The following is a 27,260-nucleotide window of genomic DNA, read 5'->3' as shown; positions in this document are numbered from 1 at the left end:
TGCATTTTGTTTCTTTTTGAGAAGACAGGTGGGACACTTTGCCAATGGAACAAGACAATGTACATTTAAAAAAAAATTATAATAAATAAATAACTGCATTGTCTTATTTCAGTGCATATTATCTAATTATCTTATTTGAAGAGTAAAATATCTCATTCCATTGGAAGATCATCTTATTAACCTACTCAAATTAAGAGTAAATATACTTAATTTTGCAGATTTGACACTCTGGATGTTCTGTTCTGTAGCTACACACTGCAAAAAAATGTAATCCCAATAAGTCATTTTTTTCTTAAAATAAGTGAATTTTTTTCTTGAATTAAGGAAGTAAGTGAGAAACTTTGCCAATGGAACAAGAGAATTTACATTTAAAATAAGAAAAAAATAATTATATAGTCTTACATCAAGTGCGTATTATCTAATTATCTTATTTTAAGAGTAAAAATCCTCATTCCATTGGCAAATCATCTTATTTACCTTCTCAAATTAAGGGTAAATACACTTAATTTAAGACATTTTTACTCATTTTTAGATAATTTTTGCAGTGCAAACTAGAGAGCAGCTTGTCTTTATTTACTTTGATGAGTTGAAAGAACAGTTTTAACCAGTTTTAAGCGAAAAAGTCCAGCGCAAAACATCGTCTGTCAGTTCATCAGGATTAAGATCCTTCTAAAATATACAGCTCTTGTTTGGAGCTCAAGCATACCAGCGAGCCGCAGCGCTGGGAATCTTATATACGGTAAAAGCTATATATATGTATATATATATATATAAAGCTTTTAGTGCTTGCCTTTATAAAGCCAGAAAATACTGATAGGAATATGACTTCAGTTAACAGAAGTGCATGTCTGTGCCTTATGGGACTGCATTAACTCCCTGGAACAAAGTTTATTCCCCCAACTGTCGCTGTAACACTTCCAGCATCTCTTTAACTCAAGCCCAGAAGGCTTATAAGGCTGGCCTTATCTCCATGCCCAATGCTGCGCACACGGTCAGATTAAATTTTGTGCTGCGACGGAGATCACTCTGTTTTCTTCTTTAGTATTACCTAATGAAGCTGTTGCAGATGAGCGAGGTAGCTCGTGCCCTGTGACCATATATGGGGTTGTCCGTGTCAGAGGGGTGAAAAGGTCAGCAGCTCCTCACGGATTAGACTCTCCTCATGAACCTATTCCTCCTCACCAGATGTTTTCTGGCTCTGACATCAAATTGGAGAACTTACATTTATTTATTTAGTCTTCGTATTCTCTCTCTCTTTCAAAAATCAAACATTTTGAACGTTTTTTTTCTAGATTTCTAGATACCATGTTGTGTCTTTAAATGTAGATATAAAGTGGAAATGATGCATTTTACCAAACTAACTTAATTCACAAGATTGTGTCTATTCAGTTATTATAAATATGAAAAATGTAAAAGTAAAACAAAAAAAAAGCATTGTTTTATCATTCATATCAGGGTGCCGCCATGTTGCAGTATTCCAAGCAATGACATCATGGGGTTGGTTGATGCTTCAGCCAGCAGTTAAATATATTGATAAAATAATAATATTAATAATAATAGAATCTTATTGATCTGACAATGGAGAAATTTACCTCTGCGTTTAACTAAGTCCCTTTGGGGAGCAGTGGGCTCCCTTTGTGTGGCGCCTGGGGAGCAGTGTGGGGTTAAGGGTTGTAGAATGTAAATATCTGGCTGGCTTGCCAAAGATAGAAGCAATTGTACTGCCTTATGTAGTCCTACTGTATTTGTGACCTTATGCTCACTCGGCAACACAGAGAATGCAGCATATAGACAGGGTGTCTACATACTGGAAGTCATGTACGAATCTTGGCAAAAACAGGGTTCTTAGTGGCTGACTTGCACGCAATCAGGTCATAAGCTAAGAGATTTCCAGGAAGAGCGTCCAGTCGTGCACGTGCATCCACACAGTGGGATGTGGAAACTATAAATGCAGCCTGAAATGGACTGAAGGTGGGGGAATAACTGAGATGCGACGATGTAGCGCTGAATGTATGAAGTGTTTAAGACAGCTGTATGAATTCGGTTTTGTAATTAAATGTTTCCCCCTTCCGGATGATAAAATGGTGTGAATCGTGGCCTTCTTTCTGTCGTAAGGGAATTCTACCAATGAGCTTCCACAGGGTCTTGTTCAAAGACCCTGGGTGCAGGCTGTGGGGATGAAACCGGGTGCTTGCACCCTTCTCAGATCACAAGTGCACTGCTCTAACCCACTAAGCCAAAACTCCCCAAAAACCAGCGATACGACCGTAAAACACTGAAGATGGTGTGATGGAAGACCAAGCTGCAAGGACACTGAAGCATCTAAATCCCATTGCTTATGCCTTTGAGCCCATTCACTGTGTGACTCGAGCCGTAGAAAGGAGAGAAGAGGCAGTTTGGGAGCTGATGTTCTGACTATCCCTGCTACCCCAAAAACCAACGATTGTAGAGAATAGGTAAAGCAGACGTCTTTTGTATCGGGCAAGCTAGCTGTCCATTAGACAGCCGGCTAAAGCCTGAAGGTGCTTCGAGGGTTTTTAATTTCATTGCCTATTAGCTGGACTCTACTGACCGACCAACACTCTCTGACAGCGGGTCAGCAGCACCGATCATAATGACAGGGTGCAAAAACACGCTAAGCAGGCAGAACAGAGACATGTAAAGTTATGTTTGCAGGTATGAAGTCATCCACTATGCCTCTAACTCTAAAACATTCATCACTACAGCTTATCTCTCCAACGTTATTCCTATTCAAGTCTCTAAATAACTCAACCACCAATAACCTCCAGAGAAATGGTCTCTTTCTAACCATGATTCCCAATTTCCACAGCAGGCAGTCAGGTTATCCTAAGGTCCCAGATCTCCTTCACCATCCCACTAGCCTCGTGAGACCATCCTGATCTCACGAGCTTTCAAGGTTTTACTCGCTAATCAGTCTGGAGACTCTCCGTTAAAGAAAATTTGGAGCCGTTCACCAAACGAACGTCCAATCAGCGTTGGCTTTGAGGCGGGTTGAGGTGTGACGCAACGTGAAGCGCGACAGTTCAGTCTAAAGAACACTGCGGCTTCAGCCGATAAAACTAGCGTTAGCGTGGCTATCGAGCAAGTTTTATCGGAATTACAGAGTATTTCTTCACTGAAAGAAGAGCAAAACACTGCTCTGGAGGCTTTTCCCAGAGGAAAAGATGTTTTCGCTCTTTTCCCGACTGGTTTCGACAAGAGTTTGATCTATCAATTGGCTCCTCTTCGTTGTCGCTCTGTTAGAACGTCATATGCTACGTTGACCTGATTGGTTTATTTGGCCCATCTATCACCAACATAGGCCAATCAGCTAACCAGTATTTTCGCCCCTTCCCAAAATTACTTCAGCGGAAGGTTTCCAGATGGATATGCGGAGCAAATCCATCTGGCGGAGCCAGTTTACCATCCCACATCTTTATTTCTGAAATGTTTGGTCGCTTCAATGTTTCCACCCGCCTTTAGAGACAGCATGGCCATCTCCAAAACGTCCACCTCTGAGCAAAGCAATCTAAATGTCCAAATATTGGGAAAGCCCAACTCACCGCGCAGTAAGTGGTCCAGGTCAGCTTCTGGACAGCAGATAGACTCCGTCACTGTAGGCGTCGGTGGACAGCAGCCACACCAGATAGCGCTGCCACCTCCCCCCATCCCATACGGGTGTCAGAAATCCCACCGTAGCGCGTCCATATGGCGTTCTATCCTATCTTGTGGCAAAGCGCATGCGCAGAAGGGTTGGACTTCACAGGTTGCAGATGGACAACGGCATATAGACGCGCTACGCTCCAATTTTGGACTTGGATTTTCTTTGACGTTTATAATTTTCACCATTGTAATATAATTATTGATAATAAGTAATAATTTCCACTTGATTTCTGGAATAGTAGTTCTTTGCTCAGGGGACATTCACATTCATGTATTCCGATGTATACTTTGTCCAGCAATCAATTCCCATCCCTGCTCTGTTGCTACCCCCCTGGGAGTCCCGACCCCCACTTTTCAAATCCCTGCTCTAACATGCCTGCCAACCAGTCCAGTACAAACTTTACGAATTTTCTTAATTCAACAAAAATCTTCAACTAGAAGTGGAAAACTTTGACTAATATCGTTTTTTTCTTTGAGCGGTGACCTCCTGTGTCAAATAACCCAACTCATCACAAACAAGATTGGTGCAGATTGGGTTTTCCAGACATCATTGTGACAGACAGCCCACGCGATGGGAAGCAGAGCATTTCTTTCCTGCCCTTTAACTCAAACAGGAACAGGTAGCTCCATATGCAGATGCACAAACAAAATAAGCAGTTCCTAAAGTCGCTAATGAACTGGATGCAGATTCTCTAATGAGCTGCACAAACAGATTGACAGCAGGGATGTCTCACTGCGGAGGTCAGTTTTAAAAACGCTTAATGCAAAGAGCGCACAGCTTGAGTGATCTAAAGTATTCACAGTGGAACGCCACCAAGACGGATGGTTTTACCTGAAATTAGAAAAGAAACTAACCCTGAAAATACCTCCGCAATAAGGTTGTTAAATATCCCTCGGTTACATGGTATGGTTGCCATAGTAACTGCCTTCCTGCAGGTACATCAAATTGTGATTGCACTCTAAAACCTTGTATAGGAAGGCTTTACACACGGCTGATGAAAATCAGGAGGAGTTGAGGGGGGGGGGGGGGGGGCTGACAAGCAATGATGTGAAAAGAGGAACGGTGCTGCAGAATAAATACAGGAGGTGTTTGGAGACACCTTCTGCGCACAGACATCAGATGGACCTCTATTTCTCACTAAATTCCTGTTTTTATATTTGTGTAATTTAGTCTTCTTCTTCTAGATTTCTTGGATTTAAAAATTTTAAAGGCAATGATTGCCTACAGAAAACGTTGGCCATCTGCAGAGCTCATTCCACTGCAAAAACAATCTAGAAATACGTAAAGATTACTTAAATTAAGTGTATTTATCCTTAATTTGAGTAGGTAAGTAAGAGGATTTGCCAATGGAATAAGTATTTTTACTCTTAAAATAAGATAATTAGATAAAATGCACTTGAAATAAGACATTGCAATTGTTTTTTCTTAATTTAAATCAAAATTGTCTTGTTCCATTGGTAAAATGTCTCACTTACCTCCTCAATCCAAGAAAAAATGCACTTATTTTAAGAAAAAATGACTTAAGATTTACATTTTTTGCAGTGCTCTCGTCTCCATCGCCTTTTAAAGGTACACTATGCAACCGGTGTTGATTTTCCAGTGAGGCTCCCTCCAGAGGGCGAAAGTAAAAGTGCACTGTCGTAAATATGCTCAGCTATTCTCCTGGTTTCTCCGTCAAGCCAGGCGCGGTTGTTTTGAGCTTAGCAGCGAATGACTAACGCTGCATTCACACTGGACGTAGCTGGCGCGACAGAAGCAGCGAGTTTACATGCAAAGTCAATGGTTGACGCGCGTCAAGGCGCAGCAAAAGGTCCCGCCGTGCGTTTTGAGCACCAGGCGCAGCACGTCTGAGCAGCTGAAGCAGCGCGTCGGGTGCGTTTAACGCAGGGAGAGAGACACAGCGCTGATGATCTCTCCTCTTAAACAGTTTATTGACGCCTAAATTAACTTAAAATGCAGAAATCTGCCGGCAGAATATGCAGTTTGGATTATTTAGATGAAAAACACCTACCAGCTGCCCGGTGAACCGCTGCTGATGAAGGGATCCATACTGTCGGTGCACCGCTGGTATGTGGGGGTCTGAGCGGCTCCGACAGAAAAAATATTGAAGGCAGGATAATAATCTGAATGAACTGACGGCACTGATTACGTTTTCAGGTGTATTTTCTCACTTAAACACATATTAAAACTACTTTATTCCCACTGATCACAGCAAATATAGCTGCAAGGCAGAGAAAGGATAGTGAAGCTCCGCCCAACATGCCTCAGACACAGCCAGAGCAGCAAAGCTGCTTCAGCCACGCATCAGAACTAACTGGTACAAGCAGCAAAAAGGAAGCAGCAGACGCGATTTTGCTGCTTTTGCTGCGTGAACGTAGCATAACTGCACAAAGATCGCCACTGTGCTAGCAACGAGAATGCTTTTAACTGGGGCCGTGTAGCAGTTCTCGCCGTAAAGCAAGACTGACTCTCACGAGACTTCTGAGCCTGTGGGTGCGGGTCGGTGCTCCTGCAATTGCAAGTGCAGTATTTCCCCCAAAGACCACCAGGGCGGCCGAGAATACCTTTGTTCAACCTGAAATGACTCATTTAATCATCCAAAACGTTATGGAACACATTAATTAACTGAAAAATGTTGCATAGTGTCCCTTTAAAAACAAACCACTTTTTTCACTGTAGAGCTAATAACACCATCAGCATTGTTAAAACAGTATGTGCCTAAGCATATTTTTATAAAGTTTAGACCCTTACCCTGTGGTTTTCCTAAAGCAAAGGTCACTGAGCCCTGGTCATCAGGACAAACCCTGTTCTGCATTTCTACAATGTTTCCCCGCTGCTACACACCTAACAAAAATAAATGGGTCTTTAAAAGGCTTGAGCTGCACTTCATGGCATGCTGAGGGTTTATTACCATCATTGATTCAGCTGAGCTGGAGCCGAGACGCATTTAAAAACATGAAGGGTTTGGAGGACCAGGGTTGGGGAGCTTCTCTCTAAATGCTGCCAACGTTTCTAATTCCAGCATTTTTCAATAACAAAAAGAAGCTGAAAGCTTAAAATGACGCAGTGCAACTCTGATAGGTATGAGACTCAGATCATATAACAACCTTCAGTAAATATTACATATTTTTTTAGGTTTTATGGTTTTATTTGCACAAAAAAGGAAACTGTGGAACATGATCTGGTTATTTTATTGATTTCACAGAAGCATCCATTTGAGGTTTAAAAGTGCTTATTGAGCAGAATATTCTGTGTTCTGCTTTCTACAGAGTATTACTGAGGGTATTAATAGCTGATGTTAGTGGGTTAATAAGTGAGGTTTTTTGTTCAGCCCATAGTTTTAACAAATCATTACTGTAATAAGAGCAATGAGGAGTTTTTTTTACGTCATGAACCTCTGTGTTTTTTTACTCGGGTATGGAGTGAATTTTGTTTCATTATTTTTTGCAAGCAAAGAAAAGTTTGTAAATGGAAAAATCAAATCAAATGGAATCAACATATTAATAGAAGAATAAGGTTATAAGAGTAACTTTGGTGTTATTTTTTTCACATATTAAATTTTTTTTTTTTTTCCAAAAAAAAAATGTATTTTGAAATTTTTTATCCCAGATTTAATATTTTGGAAATTTTCCTTTCCAGAATACATTTTAAAAATCATTCATTTCAAATTCCATTTCTCTTTATTTTACTCCCAATACAAACATTCGCTTTTAACGCACACATTTACCAATTAAAATGTTGCTGCTAACGTCCAGCAAACCAATAGAAACATCCAGAACTGACGAGAACGTGATCTATAAAACACAATTTGAAATAATTCAATCCCTGTAAAGCAAGATAAATTTGAATAATACAATTTTATAATGTAAAATGTGTAAAAATAAAATGCAATCTGAAAAAACAGTTACTTTCAAAGGATTTTTTTTAATTTAGAAGTTTTTAACATTTTTTAAAGGTTTATTTGTTTGTTTTTCACCATTGCAGTGCATACTGTGTAGATGACTGGACTGCTAATGTTAGCTGGAAGGCTAACATTAGCAGAGTTATTTCATTATCGGTTTACGTTTGACTGGTAAAAATGCAAAACTGCGCTGCTGCCTCAAAGTTTTCACGAACGGTTATACATGAGATATTTCTTAGAACAAACAAATATTATTGGTTGTGATCTACTGTTAGCTATGTTAGCTTGAGCTAACACCATGTTTTCCATGTGTTTTTGGTATTCTCTATAAAGCCTCAAACTCAACAATATTTCTGACACATTGATTAAAAAAGCTTTTCTGGATGGGTAGTGAAACATCTTCAAACTTGGAAACAAAGTCCAGTGGATTGTTTTTTACCCTTTGTTGGAATAAAGATAACACCGTTAGCAGAAACTAGCGTGAAATCAAAATCTATTTGTAACATCATGAAGAGGTTAAACGTCTGTTAACTGTTTTCTGCTGCTTTGATTACATCCTTAGACGGTGTCTTGGACCTCTCCACCAAGAAGAACAACAGCAGAGGAGGCCCCAAAACTCTGACAGGCTTCACCCTCACACCTGGGGACAAAAGGTAAGATTGGTCACAAGAGGAAAATCACTCTAATTTCTACAGTTTTTATTTAGGTTGTTAGTTACTTTGAAAGACAGAACATCCTGTTTCTAGAACGGTAGCACAGAAAACCATTTCGGTATGTTTTGACGGGTAGCACAACTGAAACTGATCCAAACGTGGAGTCAGGAGGACCCTGCTGTCAATCAGAAGCCTGAAACTCATTAAAACATGGTGGCCGAGTCGCAGCGTTTGGTTTAGGAGCAAAAACAGGTTCACTTGTTGGAGGGGAGCTAAATACAGACTAACCAATCGTTTTAGAGCAATGCCAGGGAAAAAAAGTCATCTGTCGGAGCATCACTAATATAATCATTTGTTTTAGTTCTTCTAATAAATTGACTGTTTCTTTCCCAGACAGAGCCACATGGGGAGCTAGTACACCACTACATAGAAAGTTTCTGTAGATCAGAGCTTCTATGTTTCTCTCTTATGTCTGCTTCTGTCTGCTTGACCTCCAAGTCAAAAGGCGGCACACACTGAGCTTGGTTCTGGTTCTGCTGGAGGTTTCTTCCTGATAAAAGGGAGTTTTTCCTCTCCACTATTGCAGCATGCATGCTCAGTGCAAGGGATTACTGCACAATGCAAGTAAATATCTACTGTCACCACATGCTCATCTAAATGGAACAAATCCTGCAAAGTCAATGACTGGATGCAATCAGACAGTTTTATCATTCTGACTGTATATCGGATTCGGTAGTCTCTGCAAATTGCCTTGTGAATTGGTGCTATATAAATAAATTTAATTGAATAGAACTGAAGTGAAATTAACTGTTTTCAGCAGCAAGAACTCAAGCTGGGTTCAGTTCAATTCAAAAACAGGCCCATCAACGATGAAAAGTTTTGCTGATATTTCTCTCCAGGGTGGAGTTACAGTCAAACAGGAAAAGAGCAGATGAAGCTACTCTGATGAGACAAAGCCAGAGAGAACATAAAATTAGAAACAGGCAGGTAATATTGATATTTAATGAAAAATAATCCTAACAGGTTAAACTAACAAATGCTGCAGAATGGGAGAGTAGAGGTAGAATGAAAGGTGGTCTGTCTGCCTTCCAGCAGCCTAAGCCTATAGCAGCATAACTATAGATAGCTCAGGCCTGCCTGGATGTCAAACAAAGGATTAATACGCAATAATGGATCTGTAGCATCTGGTATGCTGTGAGCTTGTTTGTCTTCCATAGAAACTTTGGAACCTCGTTAGATTGAATGGTGTAAAAACGGTAAAAATGTATATCATATTTGGCCTTTTTCCCCTTCTTTAAATAATTTGTAGGTAGAATCAGTTTATGCTCCTGCAAAAATGCAGACCATTACCAAGTGGAGGTTGCAGGCTGTTGTTCATCAGAAAAGCTCCTGGCGTTCTGCCTGATTCTAAACAGGATACGTAGATTTTATTCCACCTTCCCCTGTTATATTATATTTTGCCCCTGGGCAAGGCATTTAACCCCAACTTACCTGCTGATTTGTGCATCGGCTTTGACTAACCCAACATAAATTCAGTCCATTCACCATAAAGTACTCGGTATTCTACCAGCAGACTATGTGAACAGACAGGTAGGAGGGTTTTGGCCAGTTCCTCAACTGGTTTCTGCATCCGACAGAAGCAGAGTGTTTGTAGAAGTTAATCAATCATTGTTAAGTCGACACAAAATGATAGATTAAAGAGCCGATTGACCTCCGATGAGCCGTCGGCTTTTCTGGACGGCGGCCATGCTCTGGGTGTCAGAGACGGATTTTCACTCCTGTTTCCTCACAGAAGCCAGTGTGGATATTTGACCCCAGGTGATGATGTCATACTTGAATCAGATTTAGACGTGCATCTGTTCGTCAAGCTGCCGTCAGCTGTCTTGTTTCCCTCCAACCGACACGGCCTGACAAAGCCACGGGTGAACGATCCGCTGCCGCTTTCGAGCTGTCGGATAGGTTGTCAGGACGCGGATCAGTCTGATGCGTCACTATCAGCGTAAGGTGGCGGGTTTAAAGTTCCGCTTTGAACAGAACTCTTCTGATCTCGTCTCCTTTTAAAGGACCTCTGTGTTTCTATTAAAGGCCGTATCTCTGCATCAACAGTTTAGCGTTACCAGTCCCCTAATCCCATCTTTTACTATCGTACCTCAGAGCTCATTTTCTGCAGATCAGAGCAGAGGTGATGTTTAGGTAGCAACAGCTGATGTTTTTATGCAGAGGTGATTATAATTCGGACTCCACCCCTCCTACCTACCCCCCTGGCCCCAGAGTCAGAGTTCAACAGCCGTTCGGATTGACAAATCACGGCTTTATGTTTTCCGAAAAAGCAATCAGTGCCTCTGCCTCTATTGACAGTTTCCTGCGTTGCTTTCCCCGTTAATTTATTGATGCGCACGCTCTGCCTCGAAGCCATGCTGGAGCCGCCGGCCGCCACACCTCGCTTTTTTGCATCAAGAGGGAATAAACAATCGACACTAATTGCGGCTGCCATTTTCAGAAATACTTTTGATCTTTGGGTCAAATATGGATCAGGGAAAAAAGGTCGATTGAGAGAGCATGTGCATAAAAAAATCTTCCTCCTAAGATGTCAGCAGCAGTCCTTTTGATCCAGAAGTAAATACTTTGGTTGTGATCTTTTATTTTACAAGAGTCCCAGACGGTTAGTAAGGTGGCTGTTATAAGAAAGAGGTACCAAGCTGAGGACACAGCCAGTAAATGCTTTATTAATGTAATTTAATCAACTATCCGGAGCAATCAGTAAGAAAAAATGTAGCAAAAGACCTCAGTCACAGACTCTGAGGTCAACAAGGTCCTTTAGAAGGTGTCTTATCTGCTTTTTTTTGGGTTTATTTTAATACATATCAACATTTTTCCCTTCCTGTAAAAGTGGTTCCAGTTTGGGATCAGTGAATAACTGGTATGTGAAACATGAAGGATCTGAGTTTCTTTATTACCAATTCAATTTATTTTTTCTATTACTTAAATCCATACTGTGTACCTTCAACCACCAGGGGGCGCTTTACCTGTAGCTTCCAGGTTTAGCGCCTAAAGCATCTGGAAACGCTGCACAGTCGCAAATTTTTCCTCAGTGTTTTGGAATCCGATTTCAGACGCCTTTGGACCCGCAGGTTAAAAGTTACTTGTAAAGATGAGGCCGTATTTGTATGGAGTGAAGTTTTCTCCATTATTTTTGCAGGAACCCATTTGTAGATTGAAAATTTAAAAACAAAAAACTCTAGGAGTTAAAATTTTCATGATTCCTAAATAAAAAAAGGTTTTGAAAAGAACTTTCCTGTATTCTCGGATTAATTTTTTTTCTTCAAATGTCTTTTAAAAGTTATTTTTTTATTGAATTTTAATTTTCAAATTTCAGGGTTTTAGATTAAACTTTTATGAGTTTTATTCTTTTGAAATTGGTTTTCACAGATCACATTCTCTTCACTTCTGGGGTGACGAAGCATTTCTATTGTTCTGCTGTAAGTTAGCGGCAATATTTTTATTGGTCAAGAGCGTGTCTGTATTTTGTTTAAAACAAAAAGAAAAACTGCAGGGAAAAAATAAAGAAACAAAAACGCTACAAGAGCAGTAAAGTTACACTCCAAGTCTTTTACGTATTAAGAAGTTTTTCAAATGAATCACATTTTGTTTTTTACAAATTTACATTTAAAAAATTCGTAATTTTTCAAATGTATATTTACAAAATGCGTTATTCACTTGCAACAATAATGGAACAACATTCACTCCATACATTTTCCCTCTGGATTCAACCCTGGTTTTGCTTTAACTTTGGGAAACAGAGAAATCCTCTTGAGACTCAGCTTTGTGCTGATGTGCTTCCCGCCTCCACTCACAAACACACACCTTGCTGTTGAGGCAAACTTAGAGCCTGTTCCTGAACCCTGGAGACTGTGGAGACCCGGAGCTCCCAGGAGCCCCGAGGCCCACGAGCTCAGAAGTTTTCCTCCCAGTGAAGAACGATTAGATCATCAAATATGTCCCAGAGTAGGAAACAGAACCTGTAGATCCAGTTCATCTGCCATAGCTTAGCAAACATTACAAATATTTCTGCAAGGGGGACTTCCAGGTAAAACAGAAAAGGCTGTGAAGCTGGCAGTTCAGGATTCTACCAATAAAATAAATAAATAAATAAAACTTTTATGCATCTCAACACTGCAAAAAATCTAAATCTAGATAAGTCATTTTTTTTTTAAATAAGTGCATTTGTTCCTGAATCGAGGAGGTAAAAGAGACATTTTACCAGTGGAACAAGACAATTTACACTTAAAAAAAAAAAAAAAACACAATTGCATTGACTTATTTCAAGTGCATTTTATCTAATTATCTTATTTTAAGAATAAAATTACTGATTCCATTCCAAACTATCTCATTTACCTACTCAAATTAACGGTAAATACAATTAATTTAAGACATTTTTACTTATTTCTAGATCATTTTTGCAGTGAAATTGGAGAAATTAGCTCTTTGCATTTAACCTATCCCCTTTGGGGACCAGTGGGCTGCCATCGTTGGAACGCCTGGGGAGCATTGTGGGGTTAATGGTCTTGCTCAGGGACCCAGAGAGGCAGTCTGTGGGGGTGAGTTTCAAACTCACAACCTCATGCCCTATGCCGTAACCACTAGGCCGCCACTTTGTTAGGATGTATTAGTGGTTATTTGTTCTGCACTCATCAATCATTTTCACCCACAGTGAATAAAAATATATATAAATATTTCATGTTAGCTTTGCTTCCTTGTGTCTTTGGCTACGTTCACACTGCAGCCTAAAGTGACCCAATTCCGATTTTTTTGCCCATATGTGACCTGTATCTGATCTTTTTATGACAGTCTGAACGACACAGATCGGATTTTTTCAAATGCGACCCAGGCCACTTGGATATGTGGTCCTGAATCCGATACGTATCTGATCTTTTCAAATGCGACCTGTGTCTGTACGGCCAGGTCGCATTCATCCGACCTACACGTCATTGATACTTGACAAATGTTACTAAACGTTACTAGTCTGCGTCCTACTAAGCGGAGGCGGGAAAAACTAACAACCATGGCGGGAGATAACACAGAGAGGACGCTTGCTACATGTGACGTCATCGCGTCCTCGAGTGCGCATGCGGGACACTTCGGTTGAACGCTTTCAGTTCACACAGTAGATCTCATACAAGTCGCATATACTTGGAAGTGTGAACGGACACGCAAAAAAATTTGATTTCACAAAAAAATCGGAATTGAGCATTAAGGCCTGCAGTGTGAACGTAGCCTTTGAAGCTTTGCTAAATGTGAACAGAGGCAAACTAATTAGCTTCCATAAGTTATGTTAAAAAAAGCTGCATTTTCATTATTTTATTGTTTTTAGTGACAATGATAAAAATTTGAAGATTGTCACTAAAACTGAATAAACGATGGTTTATAGAGCAGAGTTTATCATGGTCACAGCCTCTCTCCATCGATGCAGCCGTCATTCTAGGTTTTTTCTCCTCATTCACCTTCTTTATTCCTCTTTGTTAAGGCAGCTGACATGTAGCCCCCACCAATCCAAGAACACATTTAATTTCCTGTGTAAATAGAACCTGGTTTCTGTTTGAATAACGATGCAAACATGATGGTTTAAAGTTTCATATAATGGTTTGGCTTCCAACTATAGGCATATACAGGTGCTGGTCATAAAATTAGAATATCATGAAAAAGTAGATTGATTTCAGTAATTCCATTTAAAAAGTGAAACTTGTATATTATATTCATACATTACATACAAACTCATATATTTCAGATGTTTATTTTGTTTAATTTTGATGATTACAAATGACAACAAATGAAAATCTCAAATTCATCATATCAGAAAATTAGAATATTGTGAAAAGGTTCAAAATTGATGGCCCCTGGTGCCACACTCTAATCAGCTAATTAACTCAAACCACCTGCAAAAGCCTTTAAATGGTCTTTCAGTCTAGTTCTATAGGCTACACAATCATGGGGAAGACTGCTGACTTGACAGTTGTCCAAAAGACGACCATCGACACCTTGCACAAGGAGGGCAAGACACAAAAGGTCATCGCTAAAGAGGCTGGCTGTTCACAGAGCTCAGTGTCCAAGCACATTAATAGAGAGGCGAAGGGAAGGAAAAGATGTGGTCGAAAAAAGTGTACAAGCAAGAGAGATGACCGCACCCTGGAGAGGATTGTGAAACAAAACCCCTTCAAAAATGTGGGGGAGATTCACAAAGAGTGGACTGCAGCTGGAGTGAGTGCTTCAAGAACCACCACACACAGACGTATGAAAGACATGGGTTTCTGCTGTCGCATTCCTTGTGTCAAGCCACTCTTGAACCACAGACAGCGTCAGAAGCGTCTAAAGAGAAACAGGACTGGACTGCTGGTGAGTGGTCCAAAGTCATGTTCTCTGATGAAAGTAAATTTTGCATTTCCTTTGGAAATTAAGGTCCCAGAGTCTGGAGGAAAAGAAGAGAGGCACTTCATCCACGTTGCTTGAAGTCCAGTGTAAAGTTTCCACAGTCAGTGATGGTTTGGGGTGCCATGTCATCTGCTGGTGTTGGTCCATTGTGTTTTCTGAGGTCCAGGGTCAACGCAGCCACATACCAGGAAGTTTTAGAGCACTTCATGCTTCCTGCAGCTGACCAACTTTTTGGAGATGCAGATTTCATTTTCCAACAGGACTTGGCACCTGCACACAGTGCCAAAGCTACCAGTACCTGGTTGAAGGACCATGGTATCCCTGTTCTTAATTGGCCAGCAAACTCTCCTGACCTTAACCCCATAGAAAATCTATGGGGTATTGTGAAGAAGAAGATGCAATACACCAGACCCAACAATTCAGAAGAGCTAAAAGCCACTATTAGAGCAACCTGGGCTATCATAACACCTGAGCAGTGCCACAGACTGATCGACTCCATGCCACGCCGCATTGCTGCAGTAATACAGGCCAAAGGAGGCCCAACTAAATACTGAGTGCTGTACATGCTCATACTTTTCATGTTCATACTTTTCAGTTGGCCAACATTTCTATAAATCCTTTGTTTTTATTGGTCTTCAGTAATATTCTAATTTTCTGATATGATGAATTTGAGATTTTCATTTGTTGTCATTTGTAATCATCAAAATTAAACAAAATAAACATCTGAAATATATGAGTTTGTATGTAATGTATGAATATAATATACAAGTTTCACTTTTTAAATGGAATTACTGAAATCAATCTACTTTTTCATGATATTCTAATTTTATGACCAGCACCTGTATATGATGAAATATTAACTTTGCTACTGCAGAATATTCATTCATTGTGCTATATTAGTTGTTTTCTGGTCCTGTTTTTTTCAAACCTATGTGAAAGACTTGTGTTCACTGCGGCGCCGCCTCTCCCTGTGTCGGTCCCCCCCACCTCATGCCGCCCCGCCCCTGCTGATTCGGCTCTTCTTTATGAAATTTAACAAAGTCATTAAGATGGAGCATAAATTTTGGTCTATTGTTTGCAAGCAAAGAACAAATTTTGCAAACGGAAATTTGAAAAAGTTCAAACATGACATAAAACTGAAAAACTTCTTGATCAAAATGTTTTGAGAGCAACTTTGCTGTTTCCTCTGATTTGAACTGTATTGTTGATATAACATTTGTTTTATAAACTTTATATTTTCAAACTTGGTCTTTTTTATTTTTTTTTATTTTGCGATTTCAGATTCAGTTTTACTAATTCTATTCTACAAATTTATTTTGGTTTACATCGTCGTCAGCATCGACATTCTAATGAGCGAGCATTCGGACTGGGCTTAAAGTGAAGAGAATGTGATCTGTGCAACGCAGTTGGAAAAACATGGAATTTCGTAAAAAGAGAAATAAAAAAATAGGATTAAAAATGTAAAATCTGTAAAAAGGAAATAGAAAATAATGAAAAATACATAAAATCTGATAGAGTTTTTTATGATCAAGGAGTTTTTTTTTTTTTTTTCATTTCTGAATTGCAACTTTTTTTGTTTATATTTACAAACGTTTTGTTCATTTTTTTGTTTTATTTGCAAAACATGTTCATTGTACGGAAGAGGATTAGGGCCACTGGAAAAAAAAAAAAGGTAACTGATTTTTTTAATTTTATTTCAGTATAGTATGGGAAAAAAGAATTCTGACTTTTTTCTCAGAATTCTGACTTTTTTTCTCAGAATTCTGACTTTTTTTACTGTCAGAATTCAGTCAGAATTCTGAGATTAAAGTCAGAATTCTGAGAAAAAAGTCAGAATTCTGACTTTAATCTCAGAATTCTGACTTTTTTCCCCATGTTAAACTGAAATAAAATTTAAAAATCAGTTAACTTTTTTTTTTTTTCAATGGCCCTAATCCTCTTCCGTATCATTGCATGCAACAATAATGAACAAAAATGAACTCCATACATTTTGTACCAAAAAAAAACAACAAATTTTTGCAGGTTAGACAAGACCATTAATTTGACATAATATGGGTCCTTTAAGGTGGTAGAAAGCTGCTTTGGGTTTGGTCCATTTTCTGATTAGTTTTATCTTTCAAGAACTAATGTGCATTATTTTAAAGGAAGACTCTAGAGAGGTTTGCTCACAGATTTTACACTCTTCTAAAAAAAAAAATAAAAAATTCTGAACTGTCCCTTTGGAATAAAAACCACATATCCACCATTACTGTCTGAAGCATCACCCAGATGTCTGCATGCTGACTGAAACAGGCTTCGATGGCCCATATTAGCCCTGTATTGTTTTCAACAGACTTAAGATGGCCCACAGTGATAAGCTGAGTTAAATCTCCTGCTGTGGACTCCCCACACAGCAGGCAGTGACATTGTGTTTTTGAATAATACGTCTCCAGGAGAGAGGTCCCTGAAGTTCCATCCCTCATATGCCGTCCATGCTCTTTCCTGTGATTATGAACCTATGGGAGTACCTTTAAAGAGCTTTTCAGCTGTTGCTATAGTTACTTAGCAGGAGGCGCATCGGCTGCTATAGGTCCAGTAAAGGCACTTGACATATGAACGTCTTTCAGACATATATGCAAATTAGAAATGCAAGATGCCACAAGAATTTCGCATCCAGGCCTGCATTTTGTTTTATCAATCATTGAGGGATTTGAATAATTCGAATAGATATAAAGTAAACCATACCTTGCAAAATATTTAGACATGTTACAGCTACAAACATTGATGTATTTTATTGGATTCTATGTTACGGATTCACATATAGTTGCATTTAGCTATAAATTTGAAAAACAAAACAAACCTTTAACAGATAACGGTCCTACACATGTAGCATACATTTCTATTATACACTCTTTGTTTTAGTGCCCGTAATTTAAATCCAACATAAACAGCTACACTAAACGGTCAAATAAATAGTAAACAATAGGAATGCACCAGACATGTTCACAAGTCATTTTTTGCAAGTCCAAGTCAAGTCTCAAGTCAATTATCAATTAATCGCACAATAAATTTTAATCACTCAATTAATTAAAATAAGTGCAATAATTTTTGTGCTTGCTTGTTTCTCCTTGTTTTCATCTCCGTCACTGAGACGGTATAGCTTAAAGGTCACTATTATATCTATGGAATGATCATTATCTTGAACTGGTAAATGAAAAATACAATTTAAAAAAGCACACACACATTTTTTTCCCAGTTAAATTTTGCATCTTTATTTTTTTCTTTCAAAAACAACTATTTTCTTACAGTATCTACCTGACATTTGTGGTTACAACTTTTTCTAGTTTTAGGAGTAAATGTCTGCTCTTTTATTTTTAAGTGAAAATGAGGACTGTGGGGAAAAAAAACAATCACAATCCTGCTTTTTATTAATACATATGAAGTTAGCAACTACAACAGATAAAGAAAAACCCTAAATAAATACCAGGACAATAGCAATTCTTTCATAAAAGAAACATTGTGGCAATAACTTTTGGTAACTTAATGCCCTGGACCAGACAGAACTGACTTGGCGGACAGTATTTTAAATTCAATTCAGTTTATTTATTTAGTGCCAATTCACAACATTATTCACAACATATTTCTCCTCTACGACTGCCATGAAGTTTTTAAAGCTTGGCTTGTCGATCGTGCATGCATGCGCACGGGCGCGCGGGCATATATGTCACGTAACGTTGCGTCAGTGACGTCAGTGCTACGTGACAGTTTGACAGCCGTTTTTTTTACCTCTGCTGTGTGCGGGTAAGGCGAGCAGCGATCAGTCAAGTTAGTAAAACAAAAAACACTTAAAAATAAAATATTGTTCACAAGTCAGAAATCACGAGTCTCAGTCGAGTCTGAAGTCCTTCAAATGCAAGTCTAAGTAGAGTCTAAAGTCATTAAATATGCGACTTAAGTGCGACTCGAGTACAAGTCACAAACTCGAGTCCCCTTCTCTGGAATGCACCGATATGAAAATCTCGGCCAATATCAAAATTACGTTCATATCTGATAACCTATATTTACAGATATTAATCTCTATGCCATTTAGAGACAATGGAAGGCTGACTACAGTGCTGACTTTGTTTCTCTGCTATGTTAAAACACCCACAATCCTTTGCTGAACCTCAATCACTGGCATATGACCAAAAAAATACAATTTCTGAAACAAAAACAGCAACTGCATGGAAATAAATATCACTCTTTAATGTCATCCCAGGTTTCCTTAATGGACAGATATTCTTAGAAATAATTGGCTAAAACCAAATTTAAAGCCGTTATATCATACTTCCCTAGAAATCCAAAAAAGTAAAAAAAAAAAAATTTGAAAAACTCTCGACTTTGTTTTCCAAATTTGAAACGTACAGTGGTTTGTTTTTTTAACTTTTTTAACTTCTTTGGAATGACTAAGACCTGGATGACTGAGAATCTTCAGTAGCATACTTCTCTCGTAAATACATTTGTGTGTCATTTCATGTTAGTATAAATGCAGCTCTACTGTTTCTGACCTCAGAGGTTTGTTAGAAAACTTTGGAGAACATCAGGCATCAGGAGAACGAAAGAACAGAGACGTTCGAAATTTGAGGAGAAAAACAATTTCGTCAGATATATTATTTCAGAAATAACTGGTTTGCGCGGAACTGCATTTGATCGTAAAGCCGTATGTTGTGAAAACAAGCTTTTTGCAGAGAAAAAGCCAGAGTATGGTAGACATTCCAAGTCTCCAGGAAGTTCCAGGAGTCTCCCCGGTACCGATAGTTGTTCACGGATGCCCGCGAGTCGGATAAGTTATCGTCATACACGCGCCAATTTGTTTTAAAAAAATATACATATAAAAAATATAACCGCGAATGTCTGGGAGACAGTGATTCGCCTACATGTTATGAATGCTGGCGTACCATAAATGATAAATTATGAACAGTTTAGTTTGTGCCTTTAAGTCATTGCCGATGGGAAGACGTTACTTGGATGTAACCTAACCGAATATCTTCAGAACAGCTCCAAATGACACAAAAATCATATGGGTGAGTAGAACATGATGTAATAACATAAAATCAAGGGGCCAATGTAAAAAAAACGGTGTTCACCTTTAAAAGAACATTAAAAAGCATTAAATTAGAGTTACTCATTCTCATCCTACATAAACCCTGTTTAAACATTTAGCCTTCAAATACATGGCCATGCAATGGAAAGGACAGGCCAGTTAGAACAGATTTAAAAGCACCCAAATAAGTATTGGTCCTACAAATAAGTGGGGCAGAGGTTGATTAAGTACCTCAACATTTTCCTCAAGCAAAGTTTTACTTTTTAAAGAGTAAAAGAAAGTACTTTGTAAAACTGCGACTCAATTGTTGAATAGCAGTTGCAGCTGATAGCTAATTATTTTAATGTTTAAAATGATGTCATCAGACAAAAAGAATTATTATATTTCAAAGTATAAAATGAAAAAAAAACACAAAAAGAGTGACCTGATTGAAAAATGACAGATTTATACAGAGAAAAAACATCTTGCCATCATTTTTTTCACATAAAGTTGTTCACCCAATCTTTAGATTAGGTGATGTATATGTTAGGAAATTATGAACCACTTATCAAATGTTAAGTGAATTTTACCTGAACTCTGTTACTCACGGTGGGTGGAGTAACCAGAAGATTTACTCAAGTGAGTGTAGCAATACTCAAACAACAATTTAAGTAAAAGTTCAATAAAGTACATCTACTCCTAAAAGTACATTTTTACGAAAGTTTCCCAAGTAAACGTAACTAGTTACTATTGAACCTCAGTCTCAATGAAAATTAAACAATATTAGGAAACAATGCAGATAGAGATTCGACTTTATACTGAATATTTGACTATTTTTGGTAAATATTTGACTTAATAAAGTTTTTATAAGTACCCATGCTCAACTCAAAGCAAAGTCACAAGTCCTCGTTGCACAATTCAGAGGCTGATTCCAAATCAGGCAAATTTGCCAAATTTGGATGGACCCCAAGTCATGACACAGGTCTTTACTAATACAACTAAGTGAAGTATCATGTAATCAAATCTGTGACTCAAGTCTGACTTTAGGTAAAGTTCAAGTCTTTATCGCTTGCCCTACCTGCTAAAAACCTGGTCTAAATTAAAGAGTGATGAGGAGAATGTCATTGCTAAAAGAAAGCCTGCAGTAGCTATTTTTCTATATATGAGACCAAAGCTAGCCCCATCTAAATCTATATATGTTGAAATGACATCATCGAGCAGCGGGTCCCTCTGAGAGGTCAAAGGGCCAAATCAATGGCAGTCGTGCAAGGGCAGCAAAGGATATAAGAAAGGTTTCCTATCAAGCAGAACATCATCAGCATATAGTCGGAGCTGCAATGGAGTTCTGCCCGTCACAAAACATCTCATGTGTTAGGATGACCCAGTCAAACCTGGACTTCAACCTAAGGAAGAATCAGATGCCCTCCATTTTGTCTGAGTGAAAATAAGTTTCTATAAACCCCCCTAAATAGTTGCTGTTGTAATTCTGTAAAAAAAACAAAAACAAAGCAAGTCTATAAACATAAATCAGACCAAACCTTTAAGTCTAGGTTTTTCATGTTCTGAAATGTTTTTGTTCTTCTATTCCATCCAGACATTTGCTGAAGGCAGAACGCACCCTGTCAGAAGTAGAAGAAGAGGATGGCCTACTGCAGAAAAGTTTGCAGGATGGACTGAGGGAGAGCTACGTCATCTCCAACTCCTTCAAGCCGCCGCTGGCCCGCTCGCTGCGCATCAAGGAGGAGCTACTTAGCCAGAAGCACCGCCTGTTAAGCCAGCCAGCAGCTCTTTCTTTGGCCAACCTAGAGTCGGCTGGTTTGCTTAATCATGGCCAATCCCACTCCTTACTTAGTCAAAAGGGCTCCGCTTCTCTCTGGGAAAGCAAGGCTCACCTCGAAAGCCTGATGAAGCTGAAGCAGGCTGGTGGAGCTCTAAACGACCTCAAAGACCTGCCTACATTCCTGGAAAATCACCACCACAACCACCATGGAGCCTTCTCATATAAGAGTTCCCTGCACCAACACAGCCACAATCAGGTGTCTAAGGCTCAGCATCACCTCAACGAAGGCAAGAGAGAGCAAGGCCATTCGCCGCCCGTCGACCTAAAGATCCCACAAGTACGGGGAATGGATCTTTCCTGGGACTCCCATGCCTCTGAGCTGTACGGTTATGGAGCCATGGGGGTCGGGGCAGGCGGCCATGGTGACAACAGTCTGAGTCGAAAGCTGAGAGCCATCCTACCCAAGCAGAACCGTCGGGGTGGAAGTCTGGGAAGCCTGCTTGACGGAGCCGCCGAGTACTGGAACTCTGACCTGGACAGTTCCACCTCGGGGCCGGCGTACTCTATCTCTGACGTGGAAGTGGACCCAAGCTCAAAGCAGCCAAGGAAGAAGAGGGGCCGTTATCGGCAGTACAACAGTGAGATTCTGGAGGAAGCCATAGCAGTAGTGATGAGCGGGAAGATGAGCGTGTCTAAGGCACAGAACATGTACGGCATCCCTCACAGTACCCTTGAGTACAAGGTAAAGGAGCGCATGGGAACCCTGAAGAACCCCCCAAAGAAGAAGCTCAAGCTGATGATGAAGATGGAAGCAGGAGGCCAGGAATTCGCGGGGGAGCCGGATAACGCGTCAACGACGACCCCGCGAGACGACAGCCTGGCGCTAGCTGCCTCCGAACTCAAGGAAAACACAAAGGAGAAAACTGATGACGAATCCAAACCAATGGACTAAACAACCCACACATGTAAAACCTCAGTCACGCGGCTTATGTCAATTTAAACACGGACGGGGCTTTCTTTTGTGCCAATTTACTTTGCAGTATCTGGGTGAGCACAAACGGAGGGATGGTATGAGGAGGTCTCCTAAGTAAAAAAAACAACAAACTGCAGAGAAACATCTAATCAGACACCTTGTGATCCGCAGCGCCCGCCAGGTGCTGAACAAGCATTTGTTTAGCTTTTATATCCAAAGCTTAACAAATGCCACTAAGGACATTAGTTCAATGACAATTTATGGAAATTCCTTAAGCATGCTGATAATCCCCCCCTCCCCCCCATAAAAAAAAACACCCCACCTCTCCTTTTTTCTGAACTTTACACACGGCTCTGCTGCTGCTTATAAGTGGAGTTTGGGCTCTGGATGAATTCTACTGCTGAGGAAAACATAAGAATGTTTAAATTCAAAAAGAAAATTTGGAAATTTGGACCCCCCCCACCCCTTTTCTATAGAATTTGCTGAAATTGGTCAGTGAACTGTTTCTTACATTTGAAAAGCCAACTGTAGGATTGAATCATCCCATCGTTTCCTCACAAAGGTTGGGAATCAAACCCGTTCTCCTCTTGCCAGGTAGCCATGATGCTTTAACTGCAAACTTTTTCTTTCCTCCTTAGAAATATAATCTCTGTGCAGACGAAAGCAACATTAACCCGTCCTCTTGTGAGCAAGAGGAGACACAAAAGTCATTCAGGGATGCATGTTTGTGAGTTTCGTGGACACTACTGACTTCTGTAATCAACTCCTTTTTCTTCTCTCTTTTCTTTTTCATTTGGTTTGCTTTCTTTTGCACTACACTTTGGGTCTGGCGCTTACAGACCACGTTACCTCGGCATTGTTGCCCATGCATCATGCACTTATTATGGTCTGTCTCTGAAGCCCAGTCGCAACCTTGCAACGGGTCAGAGGTGCACATCGCCTTTCGGATGCTGATTCATTTTCTGACGCGGGACGCGCCGAATCCACCCCCCTCCTTTCTGTTTGTTTTCGTTTTCTCGCCAAGGGATAACTTGAAGGGTACTCTGATTATGGATCAGCTGTTTTTAGGGCGGGATGCTACCTCATGGACCTCCTTCAGTCTGACACTGCTGATCCTGGAAAAAGGCGGAGCCGCCTTCGGGCGTCAACTCCGAAGTGAGCTCCACTCCCTCACGGACCTCTAACTGGACGACGGCCTTTTTTTGGATCAGAATATGAAACTGTGCTGCTATCCAGTTCATGGTCTTGACTCCTGCAAAGGCTTCAGCTGGCCCAGGCTGAACTATTTGAACTTGTCTTAGTTAATAACATATTGCTGATGTTTGTTTTTTTTCTTTGTCGTCTTGTTTGGGTTTTTTTTTTTTTTTAGCAGACTAAGCAGAAGCAGCTTGGTTTAGAAGTTTTAAACAAAAAAAAATCCCCCCCGCACCCCCTCAAACCTCAAAGACAGTTTAAAAGCAGTTATGTATGAAACAATGTGCATTTATGGTGGGGAGGGCGGGTGGGTAATATGCAGCGGGAGGGGTTAGTTGTTAGGTGGGGGAGAGGCAGATTTTAATATATTTTAAGTTATTGTGACTGATTATGTAAAAGCCAATCCATGATTCTGGGTGTTTTAGGGGTGTTTTTGTTTTTTGTTTTTTTTTCTCTTCTCATTTTTAACTCAGGGTAACTGAGACAGAAGACGTGGGTTGCTAACACGGTGATTTCTCGTTGGACCTATAGTAGACCGAGAGGAGGACAGGACGGGCCTCTCACAAAGTTCTTTCTTTTCAATTACTGTGGCGGTGCCATCGCAGAGTAGACCTGCTACCGAGACAGGAAAGAACAGGAAAAATACGCTGAACGCCGGCTTTGTGAATCGAACTTGTTGAGCTGAACTAAAATAGCACTTTCTCCAAGAGTAAAACAAGTTTGAGGTTATGCATGTAGTGTAGCTCTTCTTTAAAGCCGACGGAGCAGAGAGCGATGAGCGGGGCTGGATAAAGCTTTAGTGTGTGACGACTTTCCAAAAGTTGCAGCCCGAACCCAAACCTCCGTGCTGAAGTTGGAGAGCTGGAACAAGTTTGTTTTAGTGTAGCGTCTCATTGTTCCCCCTCCTCTCATTGAAATGTCGCTCTTTGCTTTGGACGCTGCCTGCCGCCCCCCTCCCAGTCTGATGATTGATGATTCACTACTTTGCAAATGTATTTTGTTATTTATTTGTTTATTTTCTCTCTAAATGGCATGCACTGCTTTTATTTTGGCTGAGTTTTGCGTTAAGTGTTATTGTTAGAGCATCGAATAATTAATCATTACCATGATATGTGTGAACTGTAAACGAGTTACAATCTAATTGGAATTGAACTGATCTACAATCGCGTCCCCTCCCCTTGTGGTTATTGGTTCCCCACATCGGGCTTCAGACGATCCTGCATGAAATGCATCCAACACTTAACAACGCAAAGCGTTGAAAGTGTCTAAAAGGCCGCTGCGTATATCCAGTCAGAGCCGGCGTAGGACAATGCACTGATCTGAGGGGAAACATGCAGCCCACCCAAACCAGCCGTGAGGGTTAGTTTTAGAAAACTAAATTAATGTTTGGGCTTATTCCTTTGTTAAAGAGAATAAAAACAAAGGTAAAAAAAATCTTCTTTTTAGCCACTTTTAATGTAATGCATATAAAACATAAAAACAAATGTGAAGAATCAGCTAAATTGACATGAAATGCACTGATTTGCATGGACAAATTCAACCAGCACTTAGAGTGAATTCCCCTAAGAGGGGCAAAGTCCTCCAAAAGCCAAACGAAATCTATCAAATGCTCCTCGACCCTTACTGGTCGTTAGAGCACTTACCTTTTCCTCCTTATTGTCATTGTTTTGTACAAAGTCTTTTCTTTTTTGGTCTGTTCAGCCGGATCATACCTACCAAGGTGCATGCCATTTCAGTTTTACACTTATTTCCATATTTTGTTCTTTTTCTTTAAGTGTAAACGGTTAACAGATCCACCTGTCCAAAAAAAAACACCCCTCTTTAAAGTAAGTCTCAGCACATATTTCAAAACGACACCTCGCATGTCTGTTATGCACATATACCAAGAATGTAGTGAAAGGAACCTCTCAGATTCACCTCGTTTTCTAACAGACTGTTGTCTTTTTATTCTTCTGCTAATATCGGTTCTTTACGCTGCTTTCATCTGTATATTGGAAACACTCCAACAGTAGCCTTGGTACTGTTAATGTCTCAGGATTCAGCCAATAAGTTGGGTGGCGATATTTGTCAGTCAGAAAAAGGCACAACCTTAACTACCTACACTTTGTTTATGGACATGTACTACAGACGGATGACGGATTAACATTTTGGAGGAAACCACGCCTTCTTAACTGGTTTCACTCGTGTGAGATTTGCAGGAATGAGCGAGTTTCACAATCTCTCTTCAAGAAACATTTAGAAAGACAGAGCATGCAAAGACACCAAAAAGCTTTGGAAGAAGTCGTCATTTCCTGGTCTTATGCTAGGTTTATACCAGCCGCGTTGAACAGCCAACGGTAAAAGTGACGCAGCCGTACACCTCCAAATCGTAACTTGGCTTGGATCTCGTCTTCATTGTTGGGTTTGTAAAAGGAAGAACTGAAATACACAGTAATGCATTTTCATACGGCTTCTGCAGAAGGAGAGACAGTTGAACCCCAGACTCAAACACACTGTCTCCCCCTGGACCTCCTCCGCAGAGCGTTTTATTAACACAACATGACACATGGTTACAAACAGAGTGTTGTTCTGACAGAACAATTGATGAGGCAATTGACGCTCCACTAGAATGACAAGGCAGGATGGTCTCCTGACTGAATCATGAGACAGGAGTGGAGCATCTCATTTCTACATTGTCTCATGAACACACATTACTTTATTAATCATCATTGAATAAACCTAACATTCATTTAAAAATGGGCGGGCTTAGAGCCATCCTCATCGAAGAACCGACATCAAATGTCCAAGAGGTTTCAAATGACTCCATTTTGTTAAATATTCTTATCTTGACGCCAATTACTGGTATACTGTCAGGGCAGGGATTATTGGTCGAATTTATAAGTACAAACGAGGATTTTAAATTCTGCTTCCATCGCTTGTGGAGTAAATCAAGTCTAAAGCAGGAACCCACAGTATGTAAACCCATTAGCTTTTAGTTAGTGAAACAAAGTGTTTTAAAGGAGGTTAAGGCCCCGTCCACACGAAGCCGAACCCTGACCTAAACGCACAAATTTTTCACCAAACCAGCCTCTCATCCACACGAAGCCGGCGTTTCGGGGGTCTGTAAACGATCTTTTTTTTATTCAGCCTTCAGAGTGGGAAGATTTTGAAACGCCGTTTTCGCGTTTCCATCTTTAAGCTCTAACCGCATTTTTTTTTTTACACTCATGCGTCATAGCGTCGCCTCTAAACACGCATGCGCGACACAGTATCACAACAACAATGGCGCCGTACTGTGTTGAATGGTTGCTACTCATGCTACTCACCCTGCTGTCGAGCTTACAACAGAATCTTCTTCTTCTGGAATATCTCCAGGAAGAACAGAGCAATATAGACGACATAGTTCAGCACCTGAATTTGGCTGAACCACGAAAATGGACCCGCAGGGCAACCATGTATAAATATTAGTGCGCATGCCCAACATTTCGTCGCCTATTTTTGCTTTGGCACCACAGCGCCACTTACAGGCCTGGCATACATTTTGCAGCGTTTTCATGCATTCGTGTGGACGATCACATTTATTTTACGTCTCCGTCTTTACGACAAACGTTCTGGAAAATATTTGCGTTTCGTGTTCGTTTTGACTTCG

General features: G+C 40.0%; 1 protein-coding gene across 2 annotated transcripts in view; it reads left to right on the top strand.

Annotated features, from left to right (window-relative positions):
* lcor (ligand dependent nuclear receptor corepressor) overlaps positions 1-26,171 on the top strand; it is a 146,360-nt gene extending 120,189 nt beyond the window's left edge. For both annotated transcript variants that reach the window (XM_038308009.1, XM_038308007.1), the window contains exons 6-7: positions 8,128-8,218; positions 21,280-26,171. In XM_038308009.1, coding sequence (XP_038163937.1) covers positions 8,128-8,218; positions 21,280-22,417 — 1,229 coding nt within the window. In that variant the 3' untranslated portion in view covers positions 22,418-26,171. The remainder of the gene's footprint in view (positions 1-8,127; positions 8,219-21,279) is intronic.
* The last annotated feature ends 1,089 nt before the right edge of the window (positions 26,172-27,260 follow it).

Source organism: Cyprinodon tularosa, unplaced genomic scaffold (genome assembly GCF_016077235.1).
Source record: "Cyprinodon tularosa strain WSP-4 unplaced genomic scaffold, ASM1607723v1 ctg628, whole genome shotgun sequence".
Taxonomy (NCBI): domain Eukaryota; kingdom Metazoa; phylum Chordata; class Actinopteri; order Cyprinodontiformes; family Cyprinodontidae; genus Cyprinodon; species Cyprinodon tularosa.
This window is presented reverse-complemented; position numbering and strand designations above follow the sequence as displayed.